At 34.5% G+C, this 18352-nt stretch overlaps 1 protein-coding gene across 1 annotated transcript in view; it reads right to left on the bottom strand.

Moving 5' to 3' along the window:
• Positions 1-17632, bottom strand: part of LOC145678476 (uncharacterized) — a 52551-nt gene extending 34919 nt beyond the window's left edge. Inside the window, exons 1-3 of the mRNA XM_081748657.1 lie at positions 17485-17632; positions 2874-3509; positions 1546-1691 (exon numbers count right to left, since the gene is read on the bottom strand). Of these exons, the coding sequence (XP_081604783.1) occupies positions 1546-1691; positions 2874-3398 (671 nt within the window). The 5' untranslated portion in view covers positions 3399-3509; positions 17485-17632. The remainder of the gene's footprint in view (positions 1-1545; positions 1692-2873; positions 3510-17484) is intronic.
• Between the last annotated feature and the right edge of the window lie 720 nt (positions 17633-18352).

Below are 18352 nucleotides of genomic sequence, written 5' to 3'. Positions count from 1 at the left end.
CCGCTGACAACTGAAAGATCGGATATGATCGGATGAGCCATCATTCACCTTATTTCAAACCACGAGCGGTTTGTGTGGTGGACACGCAGAGAAGCATGATGTACAATATTTAAGACCAACCGTGAAACATGGTGGCAGCTCTGTGATACTATTGGGTGCAATATTCTGATTTCCAGTTGATTCTGTGCTTATGCTTACCGATAGCATCACTGCCCGTGATAATACCATCATTTTAGAGGATCATGTGCATAATATAGTTAAGATGTTCCGTGATTATATCGCAATTTTAAGGGACAATATACATTGTACATACTATGGTCTAGATGTTGTTTCCAGGCAATCAGGCTACATTCCAGGCAATCAGGCTGATGATAATGTGCCCGAGGTGTTGCGGTGTGATTTGAAGAGCATCGGAATGAAGTTGATCTCCTCTGGCCCACCCAATCTTCGCATCTGAACATAATTGAAAATTTGTTGTATGATTTGAAGATATGATTCTGGTGCAAATTTCCATCCTCTCTTACGGATCTGAGTGATGCACTTCTCGTGGAATGATGTAATATTTCACTTGCTATCATTCCCAACCTGTATAATTTCATTCTACGTGGCATCAGAGTTGTTCAAATGGCGAAAGGTTGTCCAACACTATATTAATCTGGAAATTTACACTTTCTTCAGGCGTTTATGTTATTTTGACAAACATCTGTATATAATAAGCAAGCAATAATACAGTAAGTGTTAGTACATCCGTAGTCTGGTTGGTTTCACGTACTTTTATGCCCCACATGTTACGAAGTGTTCAAAGGATGAAAACTTTTTAAGAGTATATAATTATTGTATTTATTGAAGACTCTAATTTTGAGAATTTGTGAGTAGCAATAGTATTCATTTTAACGTTTTCCTAGATAACATTTTGCACAGTGTTAGTGAAGTTTAATATATTATATGGTATGGTTCCTTATGGCTCCTCAAGGATCAAGGTAGTAATGAGCACTCTGCCATATTCTTTTCAGTTACCGCCTTCAATTCTTTCGAAACTAGAATCGCCTCGAAACTTTTGTAAAAAGTGAAAGGAAACTTACACTTCTGAAACTGGAGTAATGGAATTTATGGAATTTAGAAGAAATATACAATATCGAACATACCATAATATAACATACCATTTACATGTCCATAACATATTTTTATGACAACCAAAACTTCTCAAATAGTCTAAGTATTTCAGACAAAATATTCGATTGTTCTTCTATAGTGTTATACACAGGCTTATACCATCCTGTTGCCAGTACTTTAGAAGGACAATCGAGTATTTTGTCCGAAATATTTAGACCATTTGAGAGGTTTTGGTCATTACACGAACATGCTAAAGGTTTGTAAATTAGATTATGATGTTCAAATATGTTTCTTACACTCTATACGCAATTGTAGAAGATACAAGCTTAATTTATCGTATGTACTATAGTAAAATTTCTATTTTACCGGAAGTATTTGGAATGTCATGCACCTATATCAAATATTAAGTTCATTTCTATAGGAGGTACTTACATAACAGGGCGTGGAATTGTTTCATTTTGCGCATTTGCACACAAATTTTGTTTCACGGATTCCAAAGGAATAGGTTTCTGAGGAGGTAGAATCAAAATAGAAGGCTTTGATCCAATCACAGACAGCATAGACGGGCTTTTTTCGACCTGAAAGACAAAAGTTATTCAGTTTTATTTTTATTTATTTAAAGAAAAGATTCGAATAACACGTTTTTTTTTCAGCAAAATATGTCATATTGACCTGCAGACGTTATCAACCTATAATTTACAAATTTTATTCCATCATTAGAACGCCTATATTATATATATATATATATATATATACTGAATATTAGAAAATGACATGCCACTACCGAAAAATTTACATATAAGTGGTTATTACTTCTGGGCTCTTCAGAAAAATGTCTACAAAACTGACTTCTATTATCATGGTTACAAAATATTTTTCTGATGTTTCAATTTATTTATTATTGCTATTGTTTCAGAATTCAACTTCCACAATTATGTACCAAGACTAAGAGAGAAGGTGATACTGACATGGATGGTAATACTGGAACAAACCTCACCTACACGGTGTTTGTCAACCTCAGCCACAGGTCCACTTGGCAGGAGCTGAGACTGAACTAGGAACCTTACATGTTTCAATTTAAAAAAATAAATATTTAATGTCCTGTAAATTAAAGGAGACGGTTGCAACTACACGTGACTTAGAAAAAATTAAGTAATCGGTTGAAAAATAACAAAAGGGACGGAAACGGGTGACCTCAAGAAAACCCATTGACACACATCAAACTTCACAAATATATAGCTTACGATCAAACCTTGGTCATAAAATAACAAGTAAACATATCATTATTCGGTCATCGTGCTCTGTTTATCCTAATTTAAGTTAAGTATAGAATAAATGTTTGGTTAGCTGAGTATACTAAAGAAAAATGTTTTTATTTTTAATGTTTTATACTTACATACTGATGGTTAGAAGGGTTGGATGATATATATACAGCAATAATAACAGAATAGAATGGAAAAGTACTAGGAAAAGGAAGTATCCTACGGAAATACAGAGACATGATGTTGACCTCACAAATTCATACCGTCTGGAACGAAGGATATATGTTTTAGGTGAACATCATAGTGCAAAAGTTGTGATAAACCTTCTTCATACACAGATATAAAATCTACAGAACGTGTTAATACATATGAAAAAATAAATTTAAAAAAAAATACTAGATAATACAACTTAGGAAAAATTTATTTTTCAACAGAAATTTTCAAATGTTCTTTAGCACCTATCCCACTACAACGTCATTATTTAAAGCAGTAACGTACCTCATCGAGCAACCTGCCCTTCGGCAAAATAGGATGAACCTTTGTAGATTTCCCACTTCTTCCAATCCGATGGCTATTATATTTTTTCAGAATTGGCGTTACGTGTTTCAAGGGAGAACGTTTCTTTCCATTCGAGCTATTTGCTGTCACCAGATCTGACTGTCCAACTATTAGTGAGTCACTAGTTCGTTCACTTGGAATAGTTGTTGCTGTTTGAGCGATGTAATAAGAAGATAACAAAGGCACAGGTTTCAATGTGGCAGAACTTTGTACTGGTGTAGACACAGCTTTCACAATACTACTTCCTCCTTCAGTAATTAATGTTACTGTGAAAGGCTGACTAATACCCTGACTGGACATAACAGGAACAGGCACGGTTCCTGTACCACTCGAAGATGCTACTGTCACATTTGATACAGAGATTGCCTGATTATGCTGATTCTCTTTGGAAGTTTCTTGAGACTGACTAGTTTTGCCATCACCCTCTTTTAAAGGAGTGGAAATTAATGGCATACTGGGAAGCATTTTTAGAAACTTATTATTTGGAATTTTAACAATTAACAAGTCATTCTAACATGTTAAATTCGGAAAACAAGTAGAATGCTGTAACTTACAAACATTACTACAGACCAATACCTGAAAGAAATAACAAATAACTTTGATTAAATTTATAATATATAACAAATAAATTATTTTCAGTTACATGATAAAAGAAAATATATATATACTTTTACGAAATATGTTATATTACCGTCAATTACGTTTAAAGGTCTCTTGAAGATTATATACTAAGTTTCTATATATATAATTCTAACCAACTTCCGGTCACAATTGTAGAAAATGTATTTCAAAATCACTAAAAATTACTTTCTGGACCCATAAGAGACATACATCAACTTTACCCCACGACATGCCGGCCCGTCATCCGCAAAAATTTCCATGTTTCAAAGGAAGGTAGTTCGTTATACTTCCATGTATTTTGTAACACTGTGTGTGCCTATTGACTCTCAGCTTGCTGAAAAAACATAAGAAGTTCTCCTCTGCGAAATTTTGTTGTCGTTATCTGTTAATTTTGGGTTTGAAATACTCTCGAAGAGGTCATTTTTTTATGTTTTTACAATAACCATAAAAAACATAGTTGTTCAAACATACGTAAATAGTTTCTCATCTTTATTAGTGGCACACTTCTGTAAATACGAGATGTGTTGGAAAAGTAATAAGACTGGCAACACTATGCACAAACTGACAACGCTGATGCCTGATCTTCACACAGCAGCTAAATTAACGTTTGCCGTTGACGCTGTACTAGTTTTAACTTGCTCCAGGTGCTATAAGATTGTTCAGAACTTCTAAAATGAAACTGTATTTATGAGATGTGTTACGAAAATGGACCAGCAATGGAATTTGACCAACCCTCTGCCATCAAATTTGTGTAAGGTTCGGGGAATTCGCAAATGTGACTTATGAAATCCATCTAATGTTTTGTCTTTGAAATGTATTGCTGTCCTGAATCCTTCTTTCCCTTGACATTCTACTGCATTTCACTACTAGTTCAGCAGGTATCTTGTCTGTTATTTCACCATTATCAACACCTCTACATTTTTCTTCTTTATGAGATACAGTGCCTATTGTTTTGGTATATTCGGTATATTCGTGTTCCGAATTAATAACGCGTTCCATATATATATATATATATATATATATATATATATATATATATATATATATGTTTTAAATGGTGCAAGGGTTTGGAGATACACTTCTTAGTTAATTGTATTGTCTACCATCAATTTGTCATCTGTTTTAGCTGTAATCTAAAAGCTAGATCTAATTAGAAAAAACAACGAAACAATGGTTACAAAAGTGACGACTTTTTGCGAAATCAATGTAGTGGGAATTCAAATGGTAGAGTTAACAGAAAAAGAAAAAATCCACCTCGTAAAAATAAGAGAAGAAATTGGAACAATGATAACAATTCTAATAGGCAGAAGGAACAAATCTGTAATTGCAGCCATGAAATAGTTATTGATGGTAGCAATACTAGTTCTAATCAGGTAGATCATGTAAAGAATATTAGAGTGATTCCATTTCAAATCGTCCAGGGTGGTCCACACGACTGTCTCAGATTTAGCTTATTTTTTAAAATAAGAAACTACATACAAAATTATTAGACCCATATTTTTTCTTTTTGCTGAAAAAAAAAAAATTTCTTCGATATACAGCCTTCCAAAATGGCCGCCCTCATCTCGGATTGCTCGAAAAACTGAAAAACATGTCAAATTAAAAGTTCTGTTGTAGAGAAACGAATGTACTTAGTAACATAATTGCAATAGCAGGAAGAGTATAAAGTTGTATGTTTCGTTGGAGGGCCAAAATTCGTCTATTGGTCCAATAGCAATCGCGCAATTCACTCGCAATGTTGCCAACTTAGGTGAAATTTTTGCTAACTTCAAACACTTTTTTCTCTGTCCTCACGAGCAATATCAACCATCTGATTCTAGCATCGAAATATACTCCATAAGGTCTCTTGACGATGTAAAGGACTTACGTTTCTGATTATTACATCCCACGATATAGCATGATGAAAAGCTGAAAATTTCATTAAGACGCCATGTTTGGACGCCATTTTCTCAAAAACCCCACCTTTTAAAAATCTGAATTTTTTTCATGTATTGGAGAAGTACCTAAGGATTTAATATCCGTTAACCGTTCATGCGGCTGCAGCCCCTAACATTCGCAATTAATTATTGAAATTTCGATTTTTGTACTTGAAATGTAAATATTTCCTATGGGCATTTAGGTCCTATACACAAGGCGATTTGAAAGGGAGAATGAAAATTTTGAGAGATGAATCCTGACATCAAATCCAATAGAAAAGTTCCTATAAACATGAGTCGAATTCCGCTTCGTTTTCGAGTTAGAGTTTCCAACTCGGGTGCCAAAATCGGTTCGGGACAATAGAAAATAAAATATAAATTTCGCGTTAAATCAGAAACTGTGTGTTAAAGCTTTGATAAAGTTCAGAAAGTTGATTTGTATCAACATGATGATTTTTACGTGCGTTGCAATTCGGTTGGCAGTGTTGACAACTTGGTACAACTTTTATTTGTTTCTAAATGACACTACGTGGATTTTATGTGATATTTGGTATTCATTAATGATTGCAAACATCACATGAAGCACAATTTTCCCTAGATCACCGCAGTTTTCGAGAGCTTACATGTATTTCATTAAAAGGTTTTATCTAATGCGTTATTGATTGATTGTGTGATTCGGTGTCGTGAACATCGTCCTAGTGTTCTCTGGAACCATGAAAATTGTTTACACTGGTAGCATGACATTGTAGTGCACTAGTTAGGTGTTTGTGTGAATAACAATGGGGAAGTCCTATTACAGTAAGGACCGTATTAAATGTGTTGATGACTCTAAAAGGCATAATATAATGTGTTGATTATGCTAAAAGCCGTAAGAGGATTGTGCACAGAAAGAATTCTAGCCAAAAACAATTATCTTGCGGTAAAATATACAGATTGCGTACAGCGTGTCAGCCCAAAGGTACTATTAGGGGAGGATGATTATTTGTGTCCTGTACACAAGGCGATTTGAAAGGCAGTATAAAAAATTTTGAGAGGTGAATCCTTCACCGTAGTCTAGGTTTCACCGATAACGGCCGTTTTCATGAGGACACATTCATGTTTAGTATGTTAACTGTCTGGTTAATGGTTTCCAAATCTACATTCAGAGGAACAAATTCTTTATCTTGCTGGTGCATAATTTCATATTTACATCTTCTTTCGTGGTCACCAATATCTCACATACATTCACGTTGTTCACGGTAAATATTCAAAGTACCCTTTACACAAATAATCATCCTCTCCTAATACTACGTTTTGGCAGACGCGCTGTACTCAATACATATTTTATTTTACTTTTAAAATGTTTGTCAAGAATTCTTTCTGTACACAATTATCTTATGCCTTTTAGAATCAACACATTTAATACGGTCCTTACTGTAATAGGACTTCTCCATTGTTATTCACACAAACACTGTAACTAGTGCACTACAATGTCATGTTACCAGTGAAAACGATTTTCATGGTTCCAAAGAACACTAGGACGATGGTCACGACACCGAATCTCGTAAGAAACTGTTTCGTGGTTGCAGCAGAACTTCTTGAACAAGTTCGTACTTGATGCGTGGAGTTATGAGAGATTTTGCAATAATAAAAAATATTTTATTATTATTATTATTATTATTACAACTTACACAGACGTAGTTTTTATTCGACATTTTGGTTTTACTAATGATGGCAAACATCAAGGGAAATTCACACTTAATGTTGCAACTATCAATAACACACGAGATATACATTTTAATGAAATACATGTGTTTTCGAAAACTGTGCTGACATGGGGAAAATAGTGCTTCATGTGATGTTTGCAATCATTAATGAATACCAAATATCACATAAAATCCACGTAGTGTCATTTGGAAACAAATAAAAGTTGTACCAAGTTGGCAACACTGCCAACCGAATTGCAACGCACGTAAAAATCATCATGTTGATACAAATCAACTTTCTGAACTTCATCATAACTTTAGCACATAGTTCTGATTTAACACGAAATTTATATTTTATTTTCCATTGTCGCGAGCCGATTTTGGGTCCCGAGTTGGAAACCCTGTAATTCGAAAACGAAGCGGAATTCGACTCATGTTTATAGGAACTTTTCTACTGGATTTTATGTCAGGATTCATCTCTCAAAATTTTCATACTCCCTTTCAAATCGCTTTGTGTATAGGACCAAAGTGCCCATAGGAAATATTTACATTTCAAGTACAAAAATCGAAATTTCAATAATTAATTGCGAATGTTAGGGGCTGCAGCCGCATGAACGGTTAACGGATATTAAATCCTTAGGTACTTCTCCAATACATGAAAAAAATTCAGATTTTTAAAAGGTGGGGTTTTTGAGAAAATGGCGTCCAAACATGGCGTCTTAATGAAATTTTCAGCTTTTCATCATGCTATATCGTGGGATGTAATAATCAGAAACGTAAGTCCTTTACATCGTCAAGAGACCTTATGGAGTATATTTCGATGCTAGAATCAGATGGTTGATATTGCTCGTGAGGACAGAGAAAAAAGTGTTTGAAGTTAGCAAAAATTTCACCAAAGTTGGCAACATTGCGAGTGAATTGCGCGATTGCTATTGGACCAATAGACGAATTTTGGCCCTCCAACGAAACATACAACTTTATACTCTTCCTGCTATTGCGATTATGTTACTAAGTACATTCGTTTCTCTACAACAGAACTTTTAATTTGACATGTTTTTCAGTTTTTCGAGCAATCCGAGATGAGGGCGGCCATTTTGGAAGGCTGTATATCGAAGGAAAAAATTTTTTCAGCAAAAAGAAAAAATATGGGTCTAATAATATTGCATGTAGATCCCATATTAAAAAAATAAATGAAATCTGAGACTATGATGGGGACCAATTGTGGCTTGCCTGGACGATTTGAAATGGAATCGGTCATTAGTAGACTGTGAACAATGGTTCAAATGTCAGTGTTCCAACTGCATAACAAGTCAAATGAATTAAAATTTTGTAAAGCGTCAAAATTTCCGTAATCCAACTGTTTTTAAACCACCATGACCTACTTTAGTGAACGATCCACCTACTAATACTAATTTCCCATGCAGGTTTCCTTTAGCACACTAGATATGCCTTGCGTGAAGAGTGCGCATGGCAGGAAACAAGTGCAGAATTGTATCAATTTTAGTAATGCACTCGATCCAGAGTGTCAGTTTTTTTTTTTTTTTTTTTTTTTTTTTTTTTTTTTTTTTTTTTTTGGATAAAAATCTAATCAGTGTAGTTCAATGGTATAGTGATGTTTCACCTGATGAGAAAGAATCGAAAGAGGCTGGTAAGATTATTGTACCGCTTCATGGCATTGCTGAAATTAGTATTAAAGTTATGAACGAAGAGATTTTCGCTTTGTGTGATTGTAAGTAACATTGGGTTGAATACAGGAAAACATTTATTAGTGCGTAGCTCCTTTAAGTATATTGTATTACTAATAGTTTTTTTTTTAAAAAAAAACTTATTTGTATATTCTTACCGTTTAATGTTACTTATTTACAATTATTCCTCTATATAAGCAGAACATTTCATTAATTATCTGTTTATTTATTTACTTCATATTAATCATGTATTCATTCTTTTCATTGTATAACTAAACGCTGAACATCGATATACTTTTTATCTCATATTGGTAGCTACAAGTTAACATTTCAATAAAATGATAATGTAGAACGTAATAAGAACAACACAAACTGAAACCTCATGCGAAAGTTATTTAAGGTCTGCTGCTTTCATCCAGCTATGGTTTACACTACCGTATACTAACAAGCAAAAGTTAAGAGTTTTCGCTAACATTGATATCCATGTAGTTGAGATCAAATCAACATTCTGACAATATGAGAGATCATATGTAATGAATGTTAAAAATAAATGCAAAACTACTTGAATTTTCATCGTACAAAATTTAGATTAAGTTTCCGATCAATTTACTAAATTAATTCGGGAAAGAATTTTGGTGCAACAGGAAAATCCCCCCAGATCTCAAGTTAGTGAGGTTTCCATAATTATGATTTCCATTACGTACCCAATAATACCTGAAACAAAATTAGTTACTAGTAATTTGTTACCTCAATATTAATTACAAGATGATTTTCGTTAACCCTAACTTTTCATCCAAGTCGTATATGAAGATTTTGTGTATTATATATATATATCTTTTTTATGCAACATTTTACAGCACTAAATTTGTATACAAATTTCCAGCGATCTTATAAAAGTAAAGGATTTAGGATTTAGATTTCTGGGCTTTCGATATATATGACCATTAACCCGTCACGTATGAAGGATGACGTCCCTAGGCGAGCACATTATCCGAGAAAAGGGAAGGAAGGAAACGGCCTGGGACCTATATGTTAGATACCACTTCGGCATTTACCTGGTGTGACTGAGGAAAACCCACGAAAACCTCACTCAGGATGGCTGGCCTGAGAAACCTTTTTACACTTTTTCGACCGAGTGTCCCCAACGGGAATCGAACCGGGGACCGCTCGTACCGAAGGCGAGAGCGTTAGCGATTACGCTACGCGGGGCCATCTTACAAAAGTTAAAGAAACAAAAACTTGAACACAAAATAAAAGTAAGGAAGGTGAAGAAAAAAGGTAATATCAATGTCAAACGAAACTAGTAAACTAGTAAACTAGTAAACTTTCTCCTTATTTATATATGAAATTTGGTGTTGTCAAACAGGATTGAAAAATATTTTTCCTTGTAACTTTTCTAGGTATTTCAATAAAGCTTGGCACATGGATTACGTATAGACCGTAGTATTTTCAAGGTATATTATGTTAGGGTGCCTGTAGCCAAGGCCACTCCAGAGGGGCAAAAATGTTTTAAAAAGGTATTATTTGGAGGGAAATTTAGCAATTTTATATCAAATTTTTCTTTCGTTCATCATGGATACATGCGTATGCATCGTTTCTCCTGATCTAAATGAATCTATTTCCCTGACCTTTGGCAGGAAATTCCTTGACTTTCATGACAGGTGTCGGATGACGTTGACATATAAATAAGGAATAAATAACGGTGAGTATTTATATACGAGAACATTTATTCCATAGACAAATCATAATCAATTGCTCATACGTACATTCCACTTATCACCCATAAAAATCTGACCAACGTTTCATACTGTGATCATTAATGGTTGCCTACGCTAAAATTGATGTACAATTAATGTTAGAAAAAAATATATTTTATAAAATTTCCCTGATTTCCCTGACCAGTAGGAACCTGGTATGATATCGTTTGAAAGCTTGTTTCATTCTGAAGAGAATGGCATATTAGCCGTAATACTCAGGTAAATAGTATTGAACCAGTGGCTACTTAACTGAAAGTCAACATTTTGCTCAAAAAATGCACGAATCCAAAAGGATTATTGGATTTTAAAAAAATAGGAACTTTATTTTTTGTGGACGAGCTGAAATGTTGGAAATCTTATTATTATTATTATTTTTTAAATCTTATTTCAGTTGCTAATTTGCTTTCTTACAATATATTTTACGATCAATAATCTCTGTAATATGCGATAATCGTACAATGCGTCATGTATTTCACCACCTACTAAAATCAAATTCGGTACTTTCCCGATCTCCTTTTTAATTAACTATTCTTCGTTTTTGTGTGTGTAATTACCCAGGTACAATGTTAAGAAAATATAGGTAGATCTTTAGTAATCTCCTTTTTCTTTAAGTGAAGCGATTGCAGTGGCTTTAATTCAAATTTTGGTATTAAAATTTTTAAGAAATTTAATTGGCGCATTTATAATTATCACAAGGTAAGATTTTGCTTTATTTTTAATGCAACTCTGTATGTGTGGGTGTGTAATTATCCAAATATAGTGTTTAAATGAATCATTTTAGATTTGTAATTAACTGATGCATGGACAAAATATGTTATTACTTGTTTGTACTAATACATGAGTATGTACTATAAAAACAACGGAAGAGAGCCGTATTGCTTTCTGTCTCAGATTACAGTTGAACACGCTACGGCGAGTTGATCGAACTCGAACTAAATTTGTTGTGGATGATTCCGAAGATATTTTCTTCAATGGTATTCCGTTCTGGCTGGAGATTTTCTGATCAGTATATATCTAAAGCAAATTCTGAAACTAGGAGTGTACTGAAAAGCAAGACTGAAGAAACTAATTATGATCACATTAAGTTTATCATTTCAATTCAAGCTTTAAAGTTACTAGCTGAGCCTACGCTCTCTACACAGCGCATCATTCACATATGAACATGAATCTCCTTGTTATTCCTCACATCTGTACATGGCTCTTTACAAACACAAGTGAAAGACGTCTTGATAAAAATTAGCAAGAGATACCATAAAGGGGAATTTTTTCGAATACATTTTCAATACCTCGCACCGTTTGCAAGATTTCAGCCTAGTTCCGGTTGGAGTTTTTAATTCATGTATGATCAGTGTTTTCTTTCTTCTTGCATGCAGTATGTAATAAGCAAATACATTACACACACAATTAATTAAAATGTCAGTGATATATGGTGTTCATTAAGCAAAACACTCCAAACAATAAAGATTCAGCTTAGAGTGGAGAAATTGTTATCCTTCGTTTTTCATTATCATTTGGCCATGAAACAAATGCCTGAGAGATATGCAACCCCCATATACAATTATGTGGTGTTGGAATGTATAATGCGTAGAATATGTTCCTTTGTTTGTTTGTTTTTTTTTTTCTCTAATTTCAACACTTCCAGTGTACCCGTAAAAATGTAATAAAGAAATAATGGCCACGATTTTTAAATATTCAATGAGAACTGGACAATCTACATAAAATTTGCAATCGATCAGTGAAAACGTCATCCTTCTAGAGAATGTAGTTTCCGAGATCTCATGGTCGAAAGGATTGACCACAAACATAGAAACGTCCACAAACGTATAGTTTAAAAGAACTCCAAAGATAGCAGTACACTTTATTTGCATTTATTTTGGAAAAAAGTTTATTAAAATACAAAGGCTTTGAACAATAATTTAAAAAAGATAAACTTTATGAAAAACGGGTCTATTTAAATAATTTATTTAAAGTACAAATACTTTAAAATATTTGTCTTTATTAAACGTGAAATCACAAATAACTGTAAATCAAAGGTTTGAAATCCAAAGTTATAGGTTGGAGCTCAGGCGCAGCTGTTGCTATTGTAGCATTTTAATAGATAGATGTTTTTTACGCGAATTTTATCCTTTAAAATCCTCTCGGTTATTTTGGACTGGGGAAAATTCCAACAACCCTTTTTCAATACTTCATATCCTTAAGATATGCACTTATAAAAGTGACATAAATTATAAAACCCAACTCCAGCCAAGTGTTGTGTTCAAAAACGGTTCAGCAGTTTTCTCGTGACGACGAGGCAGGCAAGTCGAGCTGGATGCAGAAAAAAGGTATAGAAATCTCCTTTTTCCCTTTGAAGCGGAATTTTCGAAAGCGCTGAGACATGTGTCAAATTATTTTTAATGTTTAACTAAATAAACCGAGTTTTAGGTTCGTAACTTGAGAAGCTCTTCAGATCCTCTATTGCTGGCATAAATTTTAAATTTCTCTTTCCCCTTAGGATAAACGTTGTAATCAAAGTGATACGATAAAAATCCAGGTTCAGGTAGGTACTAACTATGTTCAAAACTTCTTTTCTTATTGTCCAGCCCATAAAACGTATTAAGACATTACAATTACGGTAAGGAAAATTATGATATTTATTACCACGACACTTGAGATTCTTAACTAAATATTGTGAGTACTGAATGTTAAATGGATTCAAGCTTTCTCCTCAAGACTTCTGTAGAATATAAAACGATGGAATTAGGTACAATATTAAAAAAATTATAGGTCCTTAACTTAAATTTTAAACATTACATACCGCATTTTGTTTAAAATTGTATTATTAAAACACTATCACCACATACTAGGGATGGCAGGATATTAATAATGTAAGTTTCTGACTCACATTAGATTACTGTCCAAGAATGTTTCAGAAACACTCTATTTTCTTTCTGCAGTAAACAAACAAACAAAAAAGATTTAAATTATCAGTTTAAACAAAGTCATTCAAGTTAAATTGCCTAGTGTATGGGTTCATATACAGGTTTTTGTTTTAAGTACAGTCAAGAAATGGTAAATCGGCATTACGAAACCCACGAAGCTAATTTATATGATAAAAACACAATTTAATTTTACACAAGTGTTGGTTTCCAAACTAGTATTGCAGCCAACTACAGCCCGGACCTAGTTCATTTCTCCTCTCTTATTTTAAATTTGTAAACAGAAAATCGCTTTTCTATCACCATTTCAGTGAAAAACAAGAGGATTTCAGGGTCAATACTGTGAAATAACTGGAGATGTGTCATTTATGAATTACTTACCAGAGCTTGAAAGAACAGAAGGACGGAAAATGGAGTACTGCTAGGTTATTTCTTTTCGCAAGTTGTGAATTCTTTCCGACCATACAAGTCATTTGGGCTCCACATAGGTAGGGCGCCCCGTGTCAAATGAAGAAGCAACGTTTCTAGTTCACCACGCTGTTCGAACGGAACATAAGGACACGCATACATGAAACGCGCAATGTGCACATTGCTATGCGAGGGAACCTAAACCCCACAGTCTATTTTCCAACAACACTGTATTGTCAATATAGTGAGGGTCGAAGGGAAATATACATAGAAATAATCTTGCACTTTAGCGTCGCGAATTAATCTATAGTGATTTCAGTGTTGCAACATACTGATAATCAGAGCTCCACTCGCCTGCTCGCCAGTTGTGAGTACTTTTTTTTACATTTGACGAGTAAAGTTTGATCAATCAAAAACGTGAATTAAAGAATAAATAGTAGATGTCACTTTTTTTATTCGTAAGAGACATGCCAATAAACAAAATAAAAGAAAAGCATTGATATGTTTACTGTGTCGCAAAGTGATTTTTGTTTATTCGTATTAACACTGACTGCAAAATGGTCTGGCTAGTAGGTTTTGTAGCTGGTGAGTACTTGCAAGCAAGATTTTTTTTCAAGCCGTGCTGATAATGAAAGTCGCGGACCCAGAAAAAAAAGTGAGTTCGCAAAACTAAATATTTAATCTGCACTTTAGTGTCCTGAATTAAAATTAGTGATTTCAGTGTTGCAACATTTGGGTTTAGTGCCGCACAGTAGGTTTAGGAATACCGAACCTAACCGATACTAAACTATTCCAATCTAACCTACCTTGTCCCAAGCTAACTTAGGCTTACCCACGCTGGACCTACATTGCGGCACACAGACCTATACTAGTAATGAAAGTAGCGGATTCAGACACCAAAATTGTTGCCAGTGCTGAAAGGTAAATATTCAATCTGCGGTTGTCGTGTTCGAATAGAGCTATACGTTAGTGAAGTTACTCTACTATTAATCTCGAACATGGCCAGTCACGACTTTTGTGCAGAACAGGGCGTGGCTCAGTCCACGACTTTCATTATTAGTGTGTTCCAACACTGAAATCACTAGATTTTAATTCACGACGCTAAAGTGCAGGATTACATTATCTATCTATGAGAGCGAGAGAGAGAGAGGAGGAGGAGAAATGAAATCTTTCAGTTTAACGTCCCACGATTATGTCCTTTAGGCTAAGGGAGACGATGATTAAGGCAAATGATGATGATGGAAAAATTAGTGGTATGAGAAAGAGGGAGGACATGGGAGTACCCCGAGAAAACCCACGGACATGATGGTGTTCACTACAAACACACATGGCCGGGGATCGACTCAGGGACCCCACGTACCAGAGGTAAGCGCTCCACCTCTGAGCCACCATTCTCCCCAAATATATATATGTAACGAGAGAGAGATGTGTTTGTCGTGGCTCCCTTCAAGTTCATCTATACTTATACGTCATACCATTAGTGCTATATATATATATATATATATATATATATATATATATATATATATATATATAGATAGATAGATAGATAGATAGATAGATAGATAGATAGATATAGATAGATAGATAGATAGATAGATAGATAGATAGATAGATAGATAGATAGATAGATATAGATAGATATACAGTATATACCGGGTGAGGCATTTAAAACTGTTTTTGGGAATATCTGGAAAACTACAAATCGGATTTTGAAAAAGTGGTAATAAAAGGTGTTCGTCTCGAAGGAGGGTCAACTTTGAAATCTTAAATAGGAGCTACCATTTTTTATTCCATGTTCTGATTCTCCGTGAAAAAATACGTAACTTTTGTATTGAACATTATGTTCGTTGCGTGATAAATGGCGCTGTAATCGACAAAAATCAAAATAGCTTACAAACTGAAAAATGAGGCATTTAAAACTGTTTTTGGGAATATCCTGAAAACTACAAATCGGCTTTTGAAAAGTTGTAACAAAAGTTGTTCGTCTCCAGGGGGGACATCCAATGATACCACACTCGACCTTCTACCCAACCCCCACGGGGGCGGGAGGGGATCAACTTTGAAATCTTAAATAGGAACCACCATTTTTTATTGCATATTCTGATTCTCCGTGAAAAAATACGTAACTTTTGTATTGAACATTTTGTTCGTTGCGTGATAGATGGCGCTGTAATCGATAAAAATCAAAATGGCTTACAAACGAAAAAAGGCATTTGAAACTGTTTCTGGGAATATCTGGAAAACTGCAAATAGGATTTTGAAAAAGTTGTTCGTCTCGAACGGAAACATTCAATGCTACCACACTCGACCTCCTACCTCCACCTCCCGAGGGCGGGAGGGGGGTCAACTTTGAAATCTAAAATAGGAACCACCATTTTTTTATTCCATGTCCTGATTCTCCGTAAAAAAAAAAAAAAAAAGTAACTTTTGTATTGAACATTTTCATCGTTGCGTGATAGATGGCGCTCTAATCGATAAAAATCAAAATGACACAAACATTTAAAAAATAAGGCATTTAAAACTGTTTTTGGGAATATCTGGAAAACTACAAATCGGATTTTGGAAAAGTTGTAACAAAAGTTGTTCGTCCCCAAGGGGGACATCCAGTGATATCACACTCGACCCCCTATCCCCACCCCCGGGGGGCGGGAGGGGGGTCAACTTTGAAATCTTAAATAACAACTCCGCTTTTTTATTCCTGATTCCCATTTTCCATGTAAAAACACATAACTTGTGTATCAAAACATTCTTTTTGTTGCGTGATAGATCACGCAGTAATCTACAAAATATCAAAATGGGCAAAAACTGTTAGGGATGGTCCAAGTCGAACTAAGAGTTCTGAGCCGAGTCACTGTTTATAAACTCGAGTTTCGAATCGAATCGAGTTTCATAAATAGCTCACTCATTCAGCTTGTTTTAACTTGTTTTGAAATCATGGCCTGATAAGACTGGCAAGCGAAAGTCATGTAAAATATAAGCAGTAATGTGGAATACTTTTTGTGCTGCTCACGAGAGGAAACACTGGTCGCCTCTAGTCTCGTCTCGATAACAAGACGACAAGGGGTTTTTATAAGACCTTAGTTCGCTATACTAACATATCTAACATGAACTAATCTAATATAATCTGAGCAAAAATTACCGAAATTGAAACGTTATTTACAAAACAAATGCTGGATCCCTTCTGGTAAACACAGGCCCAATTTAGCTACGATTATTCATTTTTTTTCACACATATGCCCAAGAAAAAATTATGGTAAATAACGAAAGAATAAGGGTACTACCCGTATAATGAATATTCCATTCTTTAGACAAAATCACCATTATTCTTCTTTCCATACAAACAATACAATATTACTTTCATCTCGGTTAATCTTTTGATTTCAATACTATTAATATTTCTATTCAAAAATATTATGAAATAGCCATCGCGTATCAAACCACTAACCCATTTAGACAAATCAGATGGAACCATTAGCAATGAATTTTCTTAGTGCAAGGATATTTCAATAAAACATCTTCAAATAAATAAAATCGATGTCATGACACACATAAACTCACCATATTCAGTGAAATCCACACGAAAAATATGTACGAGAAACTCCCATTAAACATTCAATTTTAATCATTTCCTCAAATATATCCAATCAAAATACTATCAACCCCATCAACGGTAACTCAAAGACAACTTCTTCTTCTTCTAATATCTCATTTCATCTTCTTCTTGTCTTGTCTTATGACTATTATCAGTCAAATAGGTAGGTGCACCAGCTCACTAATCATATGTGCTACAAATGCTAAATAGTCAAATGTATACCTCAAACAGAGGATTTAGGATTCAAAAGCAAAATAGAATAAAATACAGAAGACAATCGGGAAAAATGGACACAAGTCAGTAAAATAGTCAAAGTCAGGGAAAGGTCAAAATCGGAAAAGAAGTTCAGACAGGGAAAGAGGGCGAAAAGCCCAGATGAACAGGGCAAAAAGTAAGGGTAAGTAGGAAGTATAAAATGAAAAAAGAAAGTGTATAAAAACAAGGGGATGTGTGTACGTGTAAAGGTAACAGAAAGTGTAAGTGTAGTGTAGGTGTATAGCAAGGCCCACTTAACCCTCTTCCTTACGGAGCACCACCAGACACGAGGCACTCACTATCACAGCCACTGCCGAAGTCCCATCTTCTTCTTGTGCGGGTGTTTTTCTTTTCTTCTTCTGCGATTGCTACTTGCCTTAACAAAGACAAAATGACCCATATTATCTAAAAACAATGCTACTGATAGGGTGCTAATTGGTGGATGGAAATTATAAAGGTAATTCTTATTGTGTACCTGAAATCCTGGCCTCCGTTTGTAATCCTGATCATATATTCTACATGGCACGTTCCCATGCATGTGGAGTTTACTTAAAGCAACAGAAAAATGTGCTGTCATAT

Source organism: Thermobia domestica, chromosome 2, assembly GCF_964235325.1.
Source record: "Thermobia domestica chromosome 2, izTheDome1.hap1.1, whole genome shotgun sequence".
Lineage (NCBI taxonomy): Eukaryota > Metazoa > Arthropoda > Insecta > Zygentoma > Lepismatidae > Thermobia > Thermobia domestica.
The sequence above is the reverse complement of the archived record's forward strand: the minus strand, read 5'-3'. Positions and strand labels throughout refer to the sequence as shown.